The following is an 18,295-nucleotide window of genomic DNA, read 5'->3' as shown; positions in this document are numbered from 1 at the left end:
ACCGAGGCGGCTCTTTGAGATGGAAAGACGGAGCGATTCCAGACTCACCTGAGGCGTGCGAGGAATTCATGAAGGTGGAACCTGGACTGCCCTCCGATCCCTCCACTGTGTGTACGCGTGTGTTAAAGTGGGTCCTCTGAGTCGGCCATGTGTCGGGGGCAAGAAGACGGACGGGCAGACGGACCGATCGGGGCGCTTCCTCTCAGCGTCGGCTGTTCTGCAAACGAGAGAGTCGTGTTTTTTTCAGCACAGATTTATTCTGTTTATGGGTTGTTGTTGTTGTTTTCTTCCCTAGTTGAAGCAGATATAGATGTCACTTTATTTAACCTTTCTAAAACATGAAAACACACACAAGAGCAAAAGTGTGAGGAAGGGATTAGTGAGTTTGAACATGCATTTTGAAAATTAGCTGCTAATGTATAGCTGTATATGTAAATTTAAATGTAAATATATCTATAAAATGAAGAAACTACGAAGATGTACCTCACACAAAGCATAATTGTTCATGACCAGTGACATCATTTCAGAGCTACCAGCTGAAGACAGATTTGTTTCTGTAAGCTTGTGAGTGTTCCCTCGGATGCAGTGACACAAAATGGTTATCATTTCAGGTTATGAAACGGAAAGAAGTGATGTGGGAGACGACCCTGCGACAGTGAAAAGCTCCGACGTGCGTGGTGAGGAAATATGACCCTGAATACATTCAATTTGGATTCATAAAGGCCGGCAGTGATGAGCGCATGTTGTTTTTCTCATTTATGTGAGAACGTGGTAACCAGACTTATATTTTTGTCGCTATCAGTTGTGGGCCTTAAGTAACAAAAAGGTTAAGAACTCCTGATATTAAGTAATGTATACAATGTGTGTTTTGAATATAGCATTTAACTTCTTTATTTTTGTATCGTTTATCCTATTTTGGGTTTTCTGTCTCACGTTTTGTTTGTTTTTAGACCTAAATGATATTTCCATATAACTCATAACTTCTGACCTTAACTCGACTTGTCGTCTCACTGCTCTACATTTCTGAATGTATCTGTGTGTGTGTGTGTGTGTGTGTGTGTGTGTGTGTGTGTGTGTGTGTGCGTGTGTGTCCTGAGCCGACACTGTGTGTTTGCAGAGGAGTTACAGGGAATGAAAAAGAACAAGCTGCGCCCTGTTGCTCACTAAGGCTCCGCTGGTCCTCTGGCGCCACCGACTGGTCTCGTGCGGTGCAAAATCTATGCGTATGGAAGCATCGTGACTTGTGAGGTGGAGTAAACCGGTCCACACAGTCTACAGAGCACAGCTGTAGAGCATCCAATGGGATTTCCAATACAACAGCCACACAATAAATATTCAAATGCAGCATTTTGGCACAAGGATTTAAAGCCATGGTGCAATTTGAAGCTGCAGTTGTTGGGGTGGTTCTCATGTTATGGCCCAAGAAATGTGTGTGATGGTGCAAATGTTAAAAAAAAGAAAAAAGATTTTTAAGCAGATTTGTCACAACAGAGCTTCATAATTTTGGGTCTTTTGCCGACCAGGAAGTGCATTCCAGGAATAGAACTGGCCATCAGAACCGATCCCAACACACACACACACACACACATGCACACACACACACACACGCACGCACGCACACACACACACACACACACACACACACGGTTGCACACTGGCCCGCAATTGGTCTTGCCGGTGACTCGTGCTCTTATGTCCACGTTACGTGCTGATCTTTAATGCGAGCAAAGAGTTCTGCTGAAAGATGTGAGAACACAATAAAAGCCTTCTGGTGCCAAACAATGCAAAGTTAAGCTCTCCATTCAACACAAACCTTTGTGAGTGTTTTAAAATGCTGAATGGACCAAATATTACACTGGCAATTAACACTTAAAGCCTGCAGTGTTTGAGGAAGATGGGCAGTACCATAGCTGCATTATTCCAGCAGGTTTTTATTTGACCCGTATTGAAATCTCAGCATCTCTAAACTGACAGTTGGCAGCGAGAACAACCCCCCCGAACGAGACAAAGAAACCCTTCCTCAACAGGAAGAGCGTACAAGTTCCTGCCATCGAGTCTCCAATGTACTGGAGCCTGAACCGGAGGGTTGGAAGAACTCCAGAGGAAACCACGCAGACGGGGGCGGGGCCGTGCAATCAATCGGGATTTTTTTTCGCCATGAAACGATTATTGTGCTGTTCCCGTTTGTTGCTTTGCGGTACAAAACTCCAGCCCAACCTTTCCTTCAGGGTGTGTTTTGGACCACGCGGTGCGGGAGGATCCCCCCTCTCACTCGGGCCCTTAGGGGCCCACTCGCCAGCACTACTTTCCTCCGTGGCGGTTCCAGGTTTCAGCCAGGAGAAGCCCGAGGTGAAGGTGACATTTGCGTGAGGTTTCAACACTCAGCGGAAATCATTATGATCTCAATATCGAGCAGAAATGATCGTGACCACTCTGTGGTGTAGTGTTCCTTACGGTTTAATCCACTTGTTCATAGTCTTTGGTCTTTTTCTCAGAAGACAGTAATGAAAAACTTGTGGTCACATCCTCCTGAAAGCCAGAGATGACGATGCCTTCAAATGCCTCAAAGATATTCAGTTCACCGTCATAAAAAGAGCAAAGCAACCAGAAAATATTTACTTTTTTTTTTCTTCTACTCAAAATAGTTTGTGATTCATTTAATATGCGACAACTTATTGTTGCAGCTCTAAAGTCGTTCAAATATCACATGTCAAATTATATCAAATAATGATGTATGGGTTATTTCTGTCAGGCATAACTATTTGAAAACATTATTATCATAGGCTCTTGCTCAACCAGACGGACATTATTCTATATTTCATGAACCAAACTATGAATCGATTCACCTCTGATGCAAATATGTATCAAATGCAGCAGAGTCCGGTTACTTCTCGGGGTTGAACCCAAATGTTTCGAACAGTTCAAAAAGTAGCAGAAATCTAAAATCTCTCACTCTTCCTGCTGCCTCCTCCTCCTCCTCTTCACACCAAAATGTCCTAAAATACCTGGCCCCTCCCATCCTGGAGAGGAGCAGGAAGTGCTGCCAGGCAACCGGGGAGCCGGCTGCCGTGGCAACGCGCCACCTGAACACCTCTTCCCTAAACAAACAGCGAGCGAGACGAGGAGCCGGAGGAGGCCGCTCAGCAGTATTTGTTTATAGTCTGTATTTCTCGCCGTTTTTTTCCGTCACACACACACACACACACGTTTAACCAGGCCTATATGACAGCAGCTCTCTATCTCTCTACAGGCTCAAGGACACACACAACACACACACACACACACACACAACACACACTCACACACACAAGATCGGCAGAAAGATGTATCCACAACATTCGTAGCAAGACAACGAGAGAGTGGAGAGAAGCGGATATATTAAGGAAGACTTCCCTTGAGTTTTTACTGACTACATATATTTCCTCGTTTGAATTGTATAATAATAATCCTTTATTTGTCCCACAGCGGGGAAATATGAAGGATTACAGCAGCAGAGTGGACACACAAACAAACAAGAGACATAGGGAGAAAAACCAGCTCAGAAGAAGTGTAACATAGATGTAATCACACAGTCTGCAGCATAATACATCTGTAAAACTTTTCAAATGAAATAGGATTCAGTTGTAGTGAATGGTTGTTAATATTGCACAGTGGATTGCACAGATTATGCATATTGCATGGAGGATACATTGGATTTATGTTATCGCAGACAAAAGAAATACTCAGAAGTCATTTGCATGTTTTAAGGAGTAATTAGTTGCTATAATAATTCCTTCTGTCTTGTTTTTGTTTATCGCTCTAGATTTATAGTCAACCTGCATCTGAGTAGCAGTACTTATCGGTCTGCTGTGCAAAAAAAAGATTTAAAAAAAATACTTGGAACACTGGAGCACTTGTATTGACTTAACTGGCTGCTGTCATGCTCGCTGTAGGAAGGGTTCGCTAACAGCGATGGGAAAAAGTTAGGAAACCAACGTATGAACGGCAACGGGGGGAAAATAAACTCGGAAGGGATTCGGATGTGGGCGGGATGCCCAGAAGACTGTTCCTGCTGTATTAATGTTGCATGTCAATTTTTCCCTAACTTTTAACTGGTTATGAAACACGTCTCTAAGCAAAGTGTGCTTGAATCGTCCTTTTTGGTTCGGAAGGTTCCTAAGTGGCCGCCATGATAAGTGCCGGTAGAATTATTTAAATGCAAAGGAAAGGAGCTTCAATGCTTCCTAACTTAGCTCCTTTAGCATAGGAAACACTGGACCTGCCTTTAGGGAAGGTAAGGAGATAATACCGCCCCACAATCCCTTGCGGCAGCAATATTTAAAGTGACGCACCATTCGGCCGTTCTTGACCGACAAACGCAGATCATGTAAATGAGGCGTTTCATAAACTATTGTCTGCATATTCTTATGATCAGATTATAATCTGCATAAAAAAACATCACAATATAAATGGATATGAGACATCGTTAGTGGAATAACGTATTTAATTCAGCAAGTTTGAAACTGAACAGAGACAGTTTAGTCGCTTTGTACTCGCTGTGAAAAAATACCGTAGTTTCACTTTCGTACTGCTTCTGTCATTTCTGTTCCAACCTCGTTAATAAAGTGATACTTTGCACTCGGTCGTTTGTTTTGTTACGCTGTAAGAACACGGACAAAGCATCTAAGATGTGCTTTTTTGTAGTCCATCGCCGGAATATTGTAGTTTCACCGCTGCAGACCGACGTCACTAACATCCGCCTGCCGTTGCATCATAACTGCGTAGCTCCGCAGAGCTACGCAGTTATGATGCGACTGCCTTCAAATCCAGCAAAAGAAATGTCACAGAACAGATAGAATACAACATATATCATATCTAATCTGAATGCTGGAGTTTAAAGTGTGTGGCATTGCCCTTAAAGCTCTTATGTAACTAATGGAGCGACCCTTGACCCTGTTGGGTTTCACCTCTGCGCTTTAGTCAAATAAAACCTCTGCATGAGAAAGCTGCAAATCCCTTTCCAGCATCCTGCCAACCAGAATAGATCTTTCTGCTGGAATGAGGACTGAAAGTCAATGAGTTATATTTAATGGGTTTTGGTTACATGCCGGAAATATGGTATGTGGCTAACAAAAGCTTAAGGGATATTACGTGTTGTTTTACGTTTTCCGTGTCTTAAAAAAGGCCTTTTGTTTGTTAATAGCGTTAGCTTCATAGTTCTGCCGATTGTATCAAAGAGGTGTTCGTTTTAACAAAATGTGTAATTGTCATGATATTTGTTTGCCATGTAGAGTTCTGCAACGATCCACAATCCTACGAAGAAAAAACACTGGCCTTTTTGTCGAGGTAGCCAAGGCGATGCCAACCTCCTGGTTGGTCTTTAAAAAAGACGAGGTTCCTGCAGTGCTCTATAATGTGGACCCTCAGTGAGGAGGGGCCGCGGATGTATGAGGAGGACCGGACACAACGTTGGAAGATGAAAATAATACGTCAATGCAGCTATGCTTAGCAACGTGATGCCATGAAAGGAGGGAAAGAATGAGGCAAAATGGAATTTAAAGGAGGAAGAAGAAAAGTGAGTTGGAGAAGTATAATTTAAAGGGGAAAGCCAGAATGATAGAGAGAAAAAACTACAAGAGATCCCATTCAGCCTCCTATCTACTGGTCTGTTTGTAGCGATGTGTGATTTACTGTCATTTGGCCAAATCCACACGCCGTAATTTAACATCTCACAACCTTTTAACGAGACTGTTAACATCAAAGCAAACGTGCATGTTCCAAGGAACTCTGATAGCTTTTATTCTATAGTAAAGAAATTGAAGATATAGCGGTTTTATTGTGTTTTACATGCACATGCAAAAAGTTGTACCAATCAACGGGAAAATATGTTATTATTATTGATTATTAATCAATCCATCACTATGAATACTGTTGGGTAATTATTACCCAAGAAAACATTATAATAACCAATGAATTGTGTCATTGAGGCGGGGCACTCCTGCATGTTTGTGTGGGTCGCATGCGAGACCAGCAGACGGTTTTCATAGAGCCAACCAAGAAAGCTTCCTGACCAACTATGGATGTCCCATTTTTTGTGAAAAATATTTTTCCCCGACTGGCAACTTGCAGGATTTGGGGGAGGACATTTTCCAAATCTCCTATTAGTGCCATGCCAGAAAATCAAACCACGCCTATTTTATTGTATCTAGCAAAAAACACAAACGACAGACGTCTTCAAGTTCCAGCTTTTGTCCTCATGCGCTGTGAACAGACCGGCAGGCCGGCCGCCTCTTTCGGAAGGAAGTCCTAAACGACCCCCTTGGGGTAAAATCGTCGGTGACACTTCATGCGTCCCTTTAAATAAACACACACTACTTTGAAGTCACAACTGCGGTTGAGGGGACGATTGTCTGTCGGCAGAAGCCCAAGTCCAAGCGGCAAACCATACCGTCGAGGCCTTTTCTAGGCGCATTTTTGTGCATCAGCCTAATTTATTAACAGCTATAGACAAAACAAACCTATACACATGAAATAACTGAGTCATTTATGCTCCTCGTTGCTCTCCAATGTACTCTGCAAACGCGTAGGCTGATGTCTAGGGCCATACTGGCCTCTGGCAACCCAGGTAGGTGGCACGTGTGCCAGGTTGCAGCTGATATGAATTTTGATAAATACCTGTTTATACTGTCCACACTGTCTATATCATATTATTCACCACACTGCACCTTAACTGCTTCTCTTGCACTCTGGACAGATGCAAACTACATTTCGTTGTCACAGAACTATGGAGCAATGACAATAAAGTTGAATCTGAGTCTGACAGCCAAACAGACGTACAGCACCGTGCAGTGCAAGAGGTGCATGTCTAAACTTGTGTCAGAGAGGAAAAAAGCTCGCCTTAGCTCATGCTGAGCTTCAACGTGGTCAGTTTTCTGGACAACGCAACTGCAAGCATACTTGCGCAAAACGCCAACACGCAGTTTATTTAGGATGAGCAACGAGCGAGCAACGAGCGAGCAACGGACCCGTATGACAGGTTCTATCTCATGAGGGGACCTCGTTCATACATGCAACTGTCGGTTGGACAACGACAAGAGCATGACGTAATAACGTCATACTAACGCGTGCTTCCAGAGGATGAGTTAAGACACTCGCCACTGGAAGTGGCTGTAGTGTGTCGTTAGCTTGTTCGCCCGGTCGGACAGCACCGGTCACTGCTAGCTCCTAGCCGTCCACGACCCCCTCCCGTCCCCCTCCATGTAGAGGGTTCACATACTGCCCGCTGTCTCACTTTTAACCGCTCCCTGTGAAGTTACCTCCCGGCACAGTGACGGCCACAACGCAAGCAACTGTTGCGTGAAAGCGAGAAAAAAAAATGATAGCGTGCCGTAAAGTGTTACCTGTCCGGTAACGTAGCTCGTTAGTTAGTTAGCCGCCGTGTCTTGTCAGGTGCCCGAGCTTGTGCCCTTTAGCTAGCCGTGAGTTAGCCCCCACGAGAAGTGTTCCTAACTTAGCCGCCGTGTTAACGGCACTGGCTTCGGGAAGAAACGTCACCTTTCTCACCCTGCGGCCGTTCTTCGAAGGAATAAAACCCCTTTCAAACTGCCTGTCGGTATATCCCTTCGTGAACGGTCACGCACGCGCTCTCTCTCTCTCTCTCTCTCTCTCTCTCTCTCTCTCTCTCTCTCTCTCTCTCTCTTTCTCTCTCTCTCTCAGTACCGTGGATGTCGGTGGGTCCTCCTGCCGGACCGCGTATCGGCGCAGAGGTCGCCTCTTCCCGGCTTGGTGTCTCCGCCGAGGCTCGGTGTGTGTTCGCCCCCCACTCCGTCGAGCTCCTCCGCGCTTTTATTTATACATTAAAACGTGCAATTCGCCGAGCAGGACGTGTTTTCACCTCCTCCATATTTACAGTCAGCCTCCCTCTCTTTCTCCCTTACTCTCTCTCTCTCTCTCTCTCTCTCTCTCTCTCTCTCTCTCTCTCTCTCTCTCTCTCTCACCACCAACAACAACATTATTGACGTCTTCCTTCTGCCACGTGACCAGTCTGCTGGGGCTAAAAATAGACCCAATAGAAACCAATGGAGGCAGACAGACGCGGCGGAGACGGACAGACAGAAAGCCTCTCAGTATAGTTTCTCATACTTCACCTTACTTTCCCTTGTTTCCCATTCATATTGTGCCTCAGTACACACAATAGAGTTGGGCTGACTGCTTGCTGTGGGACCTGAAGGTAACACCAGCATGGATCGCACACTAAAAGACACTGAAACACTGAAATCATTGGGTTTTTTTAAAAATGTGAGTTAAACAGTAGGCTAAAAGTATTTGCTGAAACAACTCGTTTATTAATAATAAGAGATGTATATTGTAAAACCATTGAAAATAACAATTCATGCATTTTCTTTTCATAATATGTGAGGCAGAAGTGGCCACAACCTCAGACTTTCCGGCCCCTCAGATGTGACAGTCATCTGCTTTTCTCTCGACGGGTTCTTACATGTTCACTTCTTTTATTGCATTTACATTTGTCAGAGCCAAGCATCAAATTTGACGGGAAAATTATAAATATCTGCGCAATCTCTGCCAAAAACTTAGATGGTCATTTAACAAAAATCTGAGAGTTTTTTCAGAATCCTTATAGTCTCTTCTCGCTATCTGTATTTTAAAAATATTCTTTTAATTGCAAGAATGTAAATGTGATATTGAGTGACATAAAAGGGAGTTGGAGTACAACCGGCCTCAGGACTCCAGGCCCCCTAGGAGCCTCCAAAAGTCACAGCTGCGCATGTTTGCAAAGAGTTTTTTTTTTTGGTAATTTGACACATTGATTAGAAATATGGGAATAGGTGCCACTAACGCATATTATCATCTGACCTGAAAGGCCTGAAGAAGGAGCCTGCTTTACTGTCTGGTCTTTAAGTCGCAAGACACCAGATTGGGAGCACTTTGATTGCCTCCTAACAGCTCTCAACATGGCAACGCACGGGCATGGCGGGAAATGTAGCTTATGGTGCTAACAGACGGAAAGGGACTCAAGTCTCTATTTCTTTATATCTTTACATGGATAATTGTTGATGCTGCCATATTAATGCTCATATGTTGCTCTTCTTAGTCTCATAAATAACATTTGAAGAGCTTCATTATTCAAGTTTTGTTCTTAAATCTTTTTTATAATCAAAAATCCATCCAATCATTTATTATCAGTTACTTATCCGGGGACCCGGGCTTTGCATTTTCCAGCTCATTCAGGGAGCTCCCTAGGTGTTCCTTGGCAAGGCCGGAGATATAATCCCTCCAGCGTGGTTTGGGTATTCCCCGGGGGTCTCCTTTCAGTTGAGCATATTCGGAAAACCTCTAACGAGAGGCGTCCAGGAGGCTAGATGGGTTAGATGCCCATGCTCCTCAGCTGACTCCTTTTGACACGAAGGAGTAGCGCCTCAACTCCAAGTTCCCTCCTGATGTCCCATCCAAGGCTGAGCCCAGCCACAACACGGAGCAAACTCATTTTAGACGTCCGAGACGTCGGTCTTTCGGTCACGACCCAGAGTTTGTGACCATAGGTGAGGGTCGGAACGTAGACCCAGAAGGTATGTCGATCTCCCGCCTCCATCTTTACTCACTTTACTCATCAACCCACGAAGCCATTTCAACCACCAGCGTGGACTCCCCCGTCAAGCAAGGCACTATTACGCACCGTGGCGCACCGCACCCCATCCAGTAAATGCTGAGACTCTAGATTCTAGCTCCACTGACCAATCACAGCCCATGTTAATGGTCATGCGGGCCCTGTGACCAATCAGACGTCTAGACACTCTAGAAGTCTGTTTCATGTATTTTAACCAGGTTAATCTCACATAGAGGAAGACAGGTGAAATGTGATTGGATGAAAATGCTGTTAACCAGCTCCCAAGCAAGGTATACAAGAGGCCTGAAGGAGCAGAGGAACAGATGAAGACAGCTGCGCAATGAGAGCACAAGCTAATAAGGAAAAATAATTCTAATACGTTTAGTGTATTTGTGAAAAATAATTACATTATAAAATAGCTATAACTTTTAATTAATAATATATTATTATAAAATAGCTATAACTTTGTGATTCTGGTAAGGCCACCAGAGAAGACTTAGAAGGCCCTGACGACCCGCCTGTGCTTGGAAACAAGACCCAGAGATACTTTAACTCCGTCGCTTGCGTTTGGCACTCCCTCCCCACGTGAAGGGAGCACCATGGCCTCATGGTAAACATCCAACACCCTCGTAGGTGCAACAGCAACAACCCCAAAAAATCAGGTTGATCCAGCCATTGAGTTTTTGGGTTGTTACTGTTGCACCCACAAGGGTGTTGGGTGAACAGTATTAGCAATATACCACAACGTCCATATAATAACACAACATTTTACAAGTTCTGTAAATGGCTATGAGAAAAGAAACATGCACTTTATTAATCCCCTTGGGGGAATTCTTCTCTGCATTTGACCCATCCTTGGTTAAGGAGCAGTGGACTGCCTTGAGAGGCGCCCGGGGAACAGCGAGGGGTTAAGTGTCTTGCTCAGGGACACTTTGACATCTGAACTATAGATCGAACCGGTTAACTTGCAGTTACGGGACGCCACTTATCCCTCTGAGCCAGATCACCCCTAGAGACAGAGAAATACAGCTCCAAAAGGACCAGTATGTAGGATTGTATCGGATCTATTGGCAGAAATGAAATATAATATTCATAACTGTGTTCTCATTAATCAACTGAAACCAACAATCGTTGTGTTTTGGTTTGCTTCGAATGAGACCTTCACAACTACATATGGAGTCCTCTCTTGACGGGGTCCGCCATGTTTGACTGCCATGTGTCTGCTATGGCCCAGAACGGACAAACCAACCATTGGCTCTGTTGATCGCCTTTTGCGGTTTTTTTGTGTTACCAGAAGACCACCGTAGTTCTCGGAAGGTTTGGAAAGGTGGAAGTGGACGTAGGGGTATTCAGTTGGTTCCAATATGCAACATCGCCACTAGATGCCGCTCATTTCAAAACGCTGCTTGTATATTAATAAAGAAGTGGAGGGTCATATTGAATGCAGGATTTGCAGAAATGTACTCTCTCTAAGCTTTAGGTATTTGAATGTCTGTGTCCACTTTGGTGTTGGACCAAGTAGATTGACATGGCTTTTTGTACAAACATTTGGATTCCCCAGAGGTTAAACCTTAATGACTTTGGTGATCCTTAGATTGTCTTTCTTCTGACACTACAATAAGGTTGTCGGTCGTGTTTTTCAGTGAAATATCTTTGGTTGCCTTGCAGGACGGACATTCCTGTTCTTTACAGGATAAACCATAATGACATTGGTGATCCTCTGACTCTTCCGCCATTAGTTATTTCAATAAAATATATCAACAACCATTGGTTGGCTTGCCAAGAAATTTGGTACAGACATTCATGAATCGCAATTATTGACTTCTCACCTACAGCACCACAATAGGGTCAGAATCTCAGTTTCCTAGCATGTTAGCTCCTTGACGTTAGCATTTAGCTTAAGTACAGTCTCACAGAGCTACTAGCATGGCTGTAGCTAACTCTTAGTCATTTTTTACAGGATAATTTTAGCATTTAGAGCCCCTGAATCTGAGCACACTGTATCACCTTTAGCAGCTGTGCTGACAACAATTCACTAAGAGAGTTGAAAAGGTGCAAACTGAGCACACAACAGTCTATGCTAAGTAAGAAAAATGCTAATTACATTGCGAAACAGCAACATGGTGGAAGTCATAACAGAACTGTGGTGGGACATTTTGAAATAAGCCTGTGAGGTTTGTCAAAACTGATATATGTGGAATTATGATGAATATAAATTAACAACGACAAAGATTAAGGTGGGAAAAAGATAAAAAATTGTACTTTCAATTATCGTTGTTTATAATTTAAGGAGAGGAGAAGAGCTTTAAATAACTCCGCACAATGTGACTGCGGAGGAGGTGGAGGGAATAGAAAAGATGGAGATTGGGAAAATGAGGAGGACAGAACGTAAGAGAATGTAACAGAGCAGGGGGGGTTGCAGGAAAGATGGAGAGAAGCACAGAGAGATGAAGAAAGGATGGCAGGGAGGGAGAGAGAAGGGTGGGGAAAGAGGGGAAGAAATGAAGGAAACGGGAGGGGAGGGAATCAGAAAAAGAAAGGGGAAATATTATGCATGAAGAGAGCAAGAGAACAAGGTAGAAACGATGGAGAGAGAGCTGGAGGTGGAATGAGAGCGAGAGTGAGAGACAGAAATAGAGAGAAAGAAAGAGCTATTCTGGTAATGATGTTGTTGCCATGGAGACGCTGTGCTCAGTCAGACCACTCCACAGGTGCCCCGTGGGTATTTTTAAAAGCGCGCCACTGATTGGCGGTGGCCTTTAGAGACGCAGCACTATTGATTGGTTGACATAGGTGAAGGTCAAAGGTCATCCCGTGGCATCCCATGACCCTCATCCCCTCCCTTCTTCTCGACTTCCTCCTCCCGCTGCTCAATAGTCATGAAATCAATTCACATAGAGCTATAAAAAATAATAATAAAAATGGCACCAAATGCCAAACACGTGTCTTGAACGTTGTTGCGTTCCCCAGAGGAAAGGCGACACCTCTGGGAAGAAGAGATCCCAAAAGCACACAAGCAGTTACTGCTTTTTGCCATAGGCGGCGCCGAGGAGAGCTTAGACAGAGATCTTTTGGATTGTAACTTTAGAAAGAGCAGTGCTCAGTATTTTGAGCACACTTTACGACACGGCCGGAGATTCACAGTGTAGATTTAGCATCTTTTCATCTTAATTGGTGTAATATTGTCCAGTGAATCAGTACATTAAAAATATATGTACTAATATGTCGGTAATCGCAGGTCTGACTGAAGAGGAAAAGAAATGTTTTTCTGACCTAATTTCAGTGAATAAAAGTCCTATTCTTTAGCCGCTAGTGGCGGCTAACTGACCTGAACTGTTCAGCCATTTCCTGCGGCCTTATCTGTTTGAACTTTGTGACCGACGGACACTTGTGGACGCAAATTGGAAAAATAGATGCAGTGATATAAATAAAGCATTGGCAGGCGTTGTGTATCATATTTTTTCAAAGCAAACCAATTCAGATCAATTAGGAGCCAGTCGCGGCTAAAGGACAGGACTTAAAGTCACCACGACTAGTGATGGTGTACTAATACACTAAAAGTATCTATATACCTTTAGTGTATTTGTAGCCATTGGGTTCGTATGGGTACTGGTCAACACAGCTTTAGAGTTGACATCCTGCTTCTTCAGTAATGAGGCTAACTTGTTTCATAGTTCTAATCTTGGTCTTACACACCAACAAAATGACGTCCGGCAAAAACAAATGCTGTTGCCCTTTGCTCACAATAGTCATGAGGACCTACAGTCCAGATTAATTACACCTTTTAGATTCATTCTGAATAATGAGAAGAAATTATGTCTGCACTTTTGTAAATTGGCTCCCCCGAAACACCAAACAACCAAACAGCTGATGTAAGCAGGTAGCAAGGGAACAAAATGGAAATTAAAAATTAAAAATGTTGTACAGCGCTTCGGTTGCATCCAGACGGCGACCTCTGGTTGTGAAGCGGACGTGTCCTAAAACCTGCATTCTCTCTTCTGACCACCAGGGGGCGATTCTTCTGGTTGTATAGAAGTCTCTCCTTCTCTCTTGATGTATTCCCTCAGTAAACATTCTAAACATGAGTTTATGTCTCAATCTCTAGTTTGAAGTCTTCTTCAATACATCATGATATTCATTTCGTACATTACGGTCATTTAGACCAGTGGTTCTCAACTCGTCTGGCTCCAGGACCCACCACCACCCTTAATGACAAGCGCCAATGTATTTAATGAAAAGATGGTGCAGTTTGAATCTGAGATAGACACAGTAGTGTTATATGCTGGGTGCGTGATTGTGTGTTGAAGGTGTTGAAGGTGCAAATCAAAACAATAAGATAAGTAACAGAACCTAAACTAACTCTGGGCCCAGGTGCATAGCAGTCACATGAGAATAAAAAACAATATCAGTGTGCTCCTTTAAACTTGAAAGGATTTACATTTTGGTGCCATGCTGTTGAATCACTCTCAAAAACGTTTCCTGTGAGCGAGTGATGCAACGTCCCCACAGAAAAAAAGAGAAAAAAAACAAGGCCGGTTTTATTTTGAAAAATGACCGGATACATCCGTCTGTGCATCTGAGCCTCTTACTCTTGACACATGTGAAGAGGCTACGTAAGAAGGTTGCCCCAAAAATGAAACTTAAATGTACGTTTCAAGTCTGCCGGAGTGCCGGTGTTCTGGATTAAAACGAAGGCAGATTGTCCTAAAATGGCTAAAAAGCTCTGAAAACCTGCAAAAAACATCCAAACTATGAGTGTGAATATAGATCGCGATCAGTAGTGTTGCATGCTGAGTGTGGAAACCATAAGTTTGAATACAGATCGGAGCAGTAGTACATAAGTCAGTCAGTGATTTCTGATCCTTTGGTTTTAGAATCAATTAAACATGTTCCTTCAAAATAAAATCACATGATTTAAAAAAAAATTAAAAAATATATATATTTTTTTCTTCTTCCCCCAAGCAAAGGCCCGCGACCCATTAAAAACACGTCCGTGACGACCCACCAGTTGAGAACCACTCGTTTAGTCAAACAGGATGCTTTCCGTCAGGCCTACAAGGTGATTAACTGCGATCGCTTATGATCCGCATAATTCGCATTCCAAATCTTGGTCGTAAAAAAAAGATGGCGATGGCAAATTACAGAAATGAAGGCTTCAAAACATGATGATGGCAACATTCACTTCTTATACAAAGTCTATGGTTAAATCCCAGAGGCAGTGTATCTTTAATTGTGACCTCATCCTGCACCAATGGGTGGGAAAAAAATATCAGAGTCACAGAGAAAGTCACAAGTCCAAAACCCACACAGGTAGAAATGTGTCCAGTCATAGTCAGACACTCCATTGTTAAAAATGCAGTGAGTCATTAAGACAATAAAGAGAGAGGGAGAGGGAGAGAGGGAGAGAGAAAGGGAGAGGGAGGGAGAGAGAGAATGGAGGTGAATGAATTCCGTGTCAATATGTAGCTCACACACACACACACACACACACACACACACACACACACACACCCATGTACACACACATACACGCAACGCACACACACAGCAAAAGGAGCAGTGGTGAGTCAGCCTCCTGCTGTGAGTCACAGGAGGAATCAGAAATGTCAGACATAAAAAGAGTGCACACACACACGCACGCTCGCACACACACACACACACACGCACACTCGCACGCCCGCACGCCCGCACGCACACACGCACACACACACTCTCAACTCTGAAAACACAAATCCATTTTTCCAAAGCGCGCTTCCTCAAACGGCCCTGAACGCCACACGCTTTACCTGCGCAGGCTTTGGACGAGCATCTGATTCCTTCTCCATCCCTCGTGTCCCCCGACGGGTCCTCGGACCGCAGGTTGAGCACCGCTGATCCCACTCCGCTGCTGCTGCAGGGACTGGCAGCACTTCTCGCTGGCCACCGAGGGAGTTGTCCAGGACCACAGCGCCCCCAAGAGGAGAGGAAAGGAGGCTGCGGGATGCTGTCATCGCTGGAGCACTCGGTTACCTCAACTGCCCTCACGAAGAAGCAGGAAAGCAGATTCCATATCAAAACTTCCCTGATGATTACTTGGACTGTTTTTCTTCATGCTGTGGGAGGATCTGGAACGCCAGCAAACATGCACGCATTGTGTTTGCTTCCAGGACCTTGAAGCGGGCGGGGAAGATTGCGGCCGACCCCTCTGACCCTGGACACAAACAGTTTGAGTCCCTTCCCTCTGGCAGGAGGCTGAGGTCCATCAGGACCAGGACCTCCTGCCACACTAACACTTTCTACCCAGCAGCAGTCGGCTCATCAACAGAGCCCGGGTCCACTGACTGACTCTGTCTCCCCACGACCTTCCCTTCTCTCCTTCTCTCCTTCTCCCCCTTCTCTCTCCTTCTCTCCTTCTCCCCCTTCTCTCCTTCTCTCCCTTCTCTCCTTCTCTCCTTCTCCCCCTTCTCTCCTTCTCTCCCTTCTCTCCTTCTCTCCCTTCTCTCCTTCTCTCCTTCTCTCCCTTCTCTCCTTCTCTCCTTCTCTCCTTCTCTCCCTTCTCTCCCTTCTCTCCTTCTCTCCCTTCTCTCTCTTCTCTCCCTTCTCTCCCTTCTCTCCTTCTCTCCCTTCTCTCCTTCTCTCCTTCTCTCCCTTCTCTCCTTCTCTCCTTCTCTCCATTCTCTCCTCCTCTCCTCCTCTCCCTTCTCTCCTCCTCTCCTCCTCTCCTCCTCTCCCTTCTCTCCTCTCCCTTCTCTCCTTCTCTCCTTCTCTCCCTTCTCTCCTTCTCTCCTTCTCTCCCTTCTCTCCTTCTCTCCTTCTCTCCTTCTCTCCCTTCTCTCCCCTGCACATCTGTCCACATCGCACAATTAAGGTCACTCGCCACTTTACTCATCACCTGTCACTTTAAACATTCATTCTGTGCACTTTACTCACCTTTACTCTTATTATTATCATTATTGATCGTTACCCCTTTATTTTTTATTTTACTTGCATCGCTACTTATTTACTGCACATTTACTGCATTTACTTATTTTTTTTATCCAAATTTTTATACTTTCACTTGTACAGTTAAATGTTCCTTGTTGTTGTTGTTGTTGTTGTTGTTGTTGTTGTTGTTGTTGTTGTTGTGTTTTATGATGCACCCTCCGCCAAGACAAATTCCTCGTTTGTAATAACTTACGTGGCAGATCTACGTGAGATAGTGAGTATAAAATGTGGCAGTTTCCTTTTCTAGGAGGCGAAAATATAGATTGAACATGAACTTTAAATCAACACAGCTTCCAAAATGTATTATACAAGAATTATACAGCATTATACGCGTGTAGAATTCCAGGGACAGAAACTCCTGTCAGTGTGTAATTTAAAAACAATTAAAAGCCGCATCTTGAAACTTTTCCATCTCGGTTTCATGTTTTGATGATCCAGCTCTGTTAGGCTTTGCAATTCAAAGGAGAATAAATGGAAAAAGGAGGGTGAGCAGTATTATGATCAGGTAGCAAGAGAGAGAGAGTAGTAGTAGTAGTTGTTGTAGGAGTAGTAGTAGTAGTAGTAGTAGTAGTAGTAGTAGTAGTAGTAGTAGTAGTTGTAGTTGTAGTTGTAGTAGTAGTAGTAGTAGTAGTAGTAGTAGTAGTAGTTGTAGGAGTAGTAGTAGTAGTAGTAGTAGTAGTAGTAGTAGTAGTAGTAGTAGTTGTAGGAGTAGTAGTAGTAGTAGTAGTAGTAGTAGTAGTAGTAGTAGTTGTAGGAGTAGTAGTAGTAGTAGTAGTAGTAGTAGTAGTAGTAGTAGTTGTAGGAGTAGTAGTAGTAGTAGTAGTAGTAGTAGTAGTAGTAGTAGTAGTAGTAGTTGTAGGAGTAGTAGTAGTAGTAGTAGTAGTAGTAGTAGTAGTAGTAGTAGTAGTAGTAGTAGTAGTAGTAGTGGTCTTAAGTCTCAATGGATTGTGGCTGTCTGGAGCTGGTCCTGTCTTCTGCCTCCTTCCTCCTGCCTTCTGCCTACTGCCTCCTTTCTCCTGTCTCCTGCCTCCTGTCTCCTTCTCCTACCTCCTGTCTCCTGTCTTCTGCCTACTTCCTCCTGTCTCCTTTCTACTGTCTCCTGCCTCCTATCTTCTGTCTCCTGTCTCCTGTCTCCTTCCTCCTGTCTTCTGCCTCTTCCTCTCTGCCTTCTGTCGCCTGCCTCCTGTCTCCTTCCTCCGGCCTTCTGCCTCCTTCCTCCTAACTTCTACCTCCTGCCTCCTACCTCCTGCGTGGCGGCCTTGCTGATGCCCCTCCTCTCTATCTCCTTCTGCTGACATAGATCGTGGCTATCTGGATCTTGGTCCATGCTTTTACTCATAATATAAATCATTTCTGTCATATTCATGTCATGTGCTGTAACTCTGTTGCGTTGTTCATTCTGGTCACATGACATCTATTGTTCTGTCCATCCGGACAGACGGGTCCTCTTCTCTCGCTCTCACAAAGGTTTCTTTCCTTTTATTCCTTGTGAAAGAGGTTGTGTTTTTCTTTCTGGGGGGGGAGTGGTTCTGATCCGATGTGAGGTCCTAGGGCAGGGATGTTATACCTACAGATTGTAAAACCCCTCTGAGGCAAATTTTTAATTTGTGATTTTAGGCTATACAAAATAAACTGAATTGAATTTAACATATAGGATGGACTTGTAGAGTCTTTTTTCACACATGTTTTGGTTGTATATATAGCTGGCTGATGAGCAGCCACGACTCA

At 44.1% G+C, this 18,295-nt stretch overlaps 1 protein-coding gene across 6 annotated transcripts in view; it reads right to left on the bottom strand.

Annotated features, from left to right (window-relative positions):
- Nucleotides 1-15,461, bottom strand: part of hdac5 (histone deacetylase 5) — a 54,903-nt gene extending 39,442 nt beyond the window's left edge. For 3 of the 6 annotated variants that reach the window (XR_011077590.1, XM_068578661.1, XM_068578665.1), the window contains exons 1-2: nucleotides 7,699-7,969; nucleotides 49-217 (exon numbers count right to left, since the gene is read on the bottom strand). Coding sequence is in view for 5 of the 6 variants with exons in the window: in XM_068578661.1 (XP_068434762.1) it covers nucleotides 49-70 (22 nt within the window). In the remaining variant the exon portion in view is untranslated. Of the gene's footprint in view, nucleotides 1-48; nucleotides 218-7,379; nucleotides 7,635-7,698; nucleotides 7,970-15,390 lie in introns of those variants that run through there. The other 3 variants (XM_068578663.1, XM_068578664.1, XM_068578662.1) reach the window with 3 other exon arrangements.
- Between the last annotated feature and the right edge of the window lie 2,834 nt (nucleotides 15,462-18,295).

The sequence above is a fragment of the Clinocottus analis genome, unplaced genomic scaffold (assembly GCF_023055335.1).
Source record: "Clinocottus analis isolate CAN_PGR_092001 unplaced genomic scaffold, fCliAna1.0.p SCAF_16, whole genome shotgun sequence".
NCBI lineage: Eukaryota > Metazoa > Chordata > Actinopteri > Perciformes > Cottidae > Clinocottus > Clinocottus analis.
Note: the sequence above shows the minus strand (reverse complement) of the source record. Positions and strands in the feature narration are given on the sequence as shown.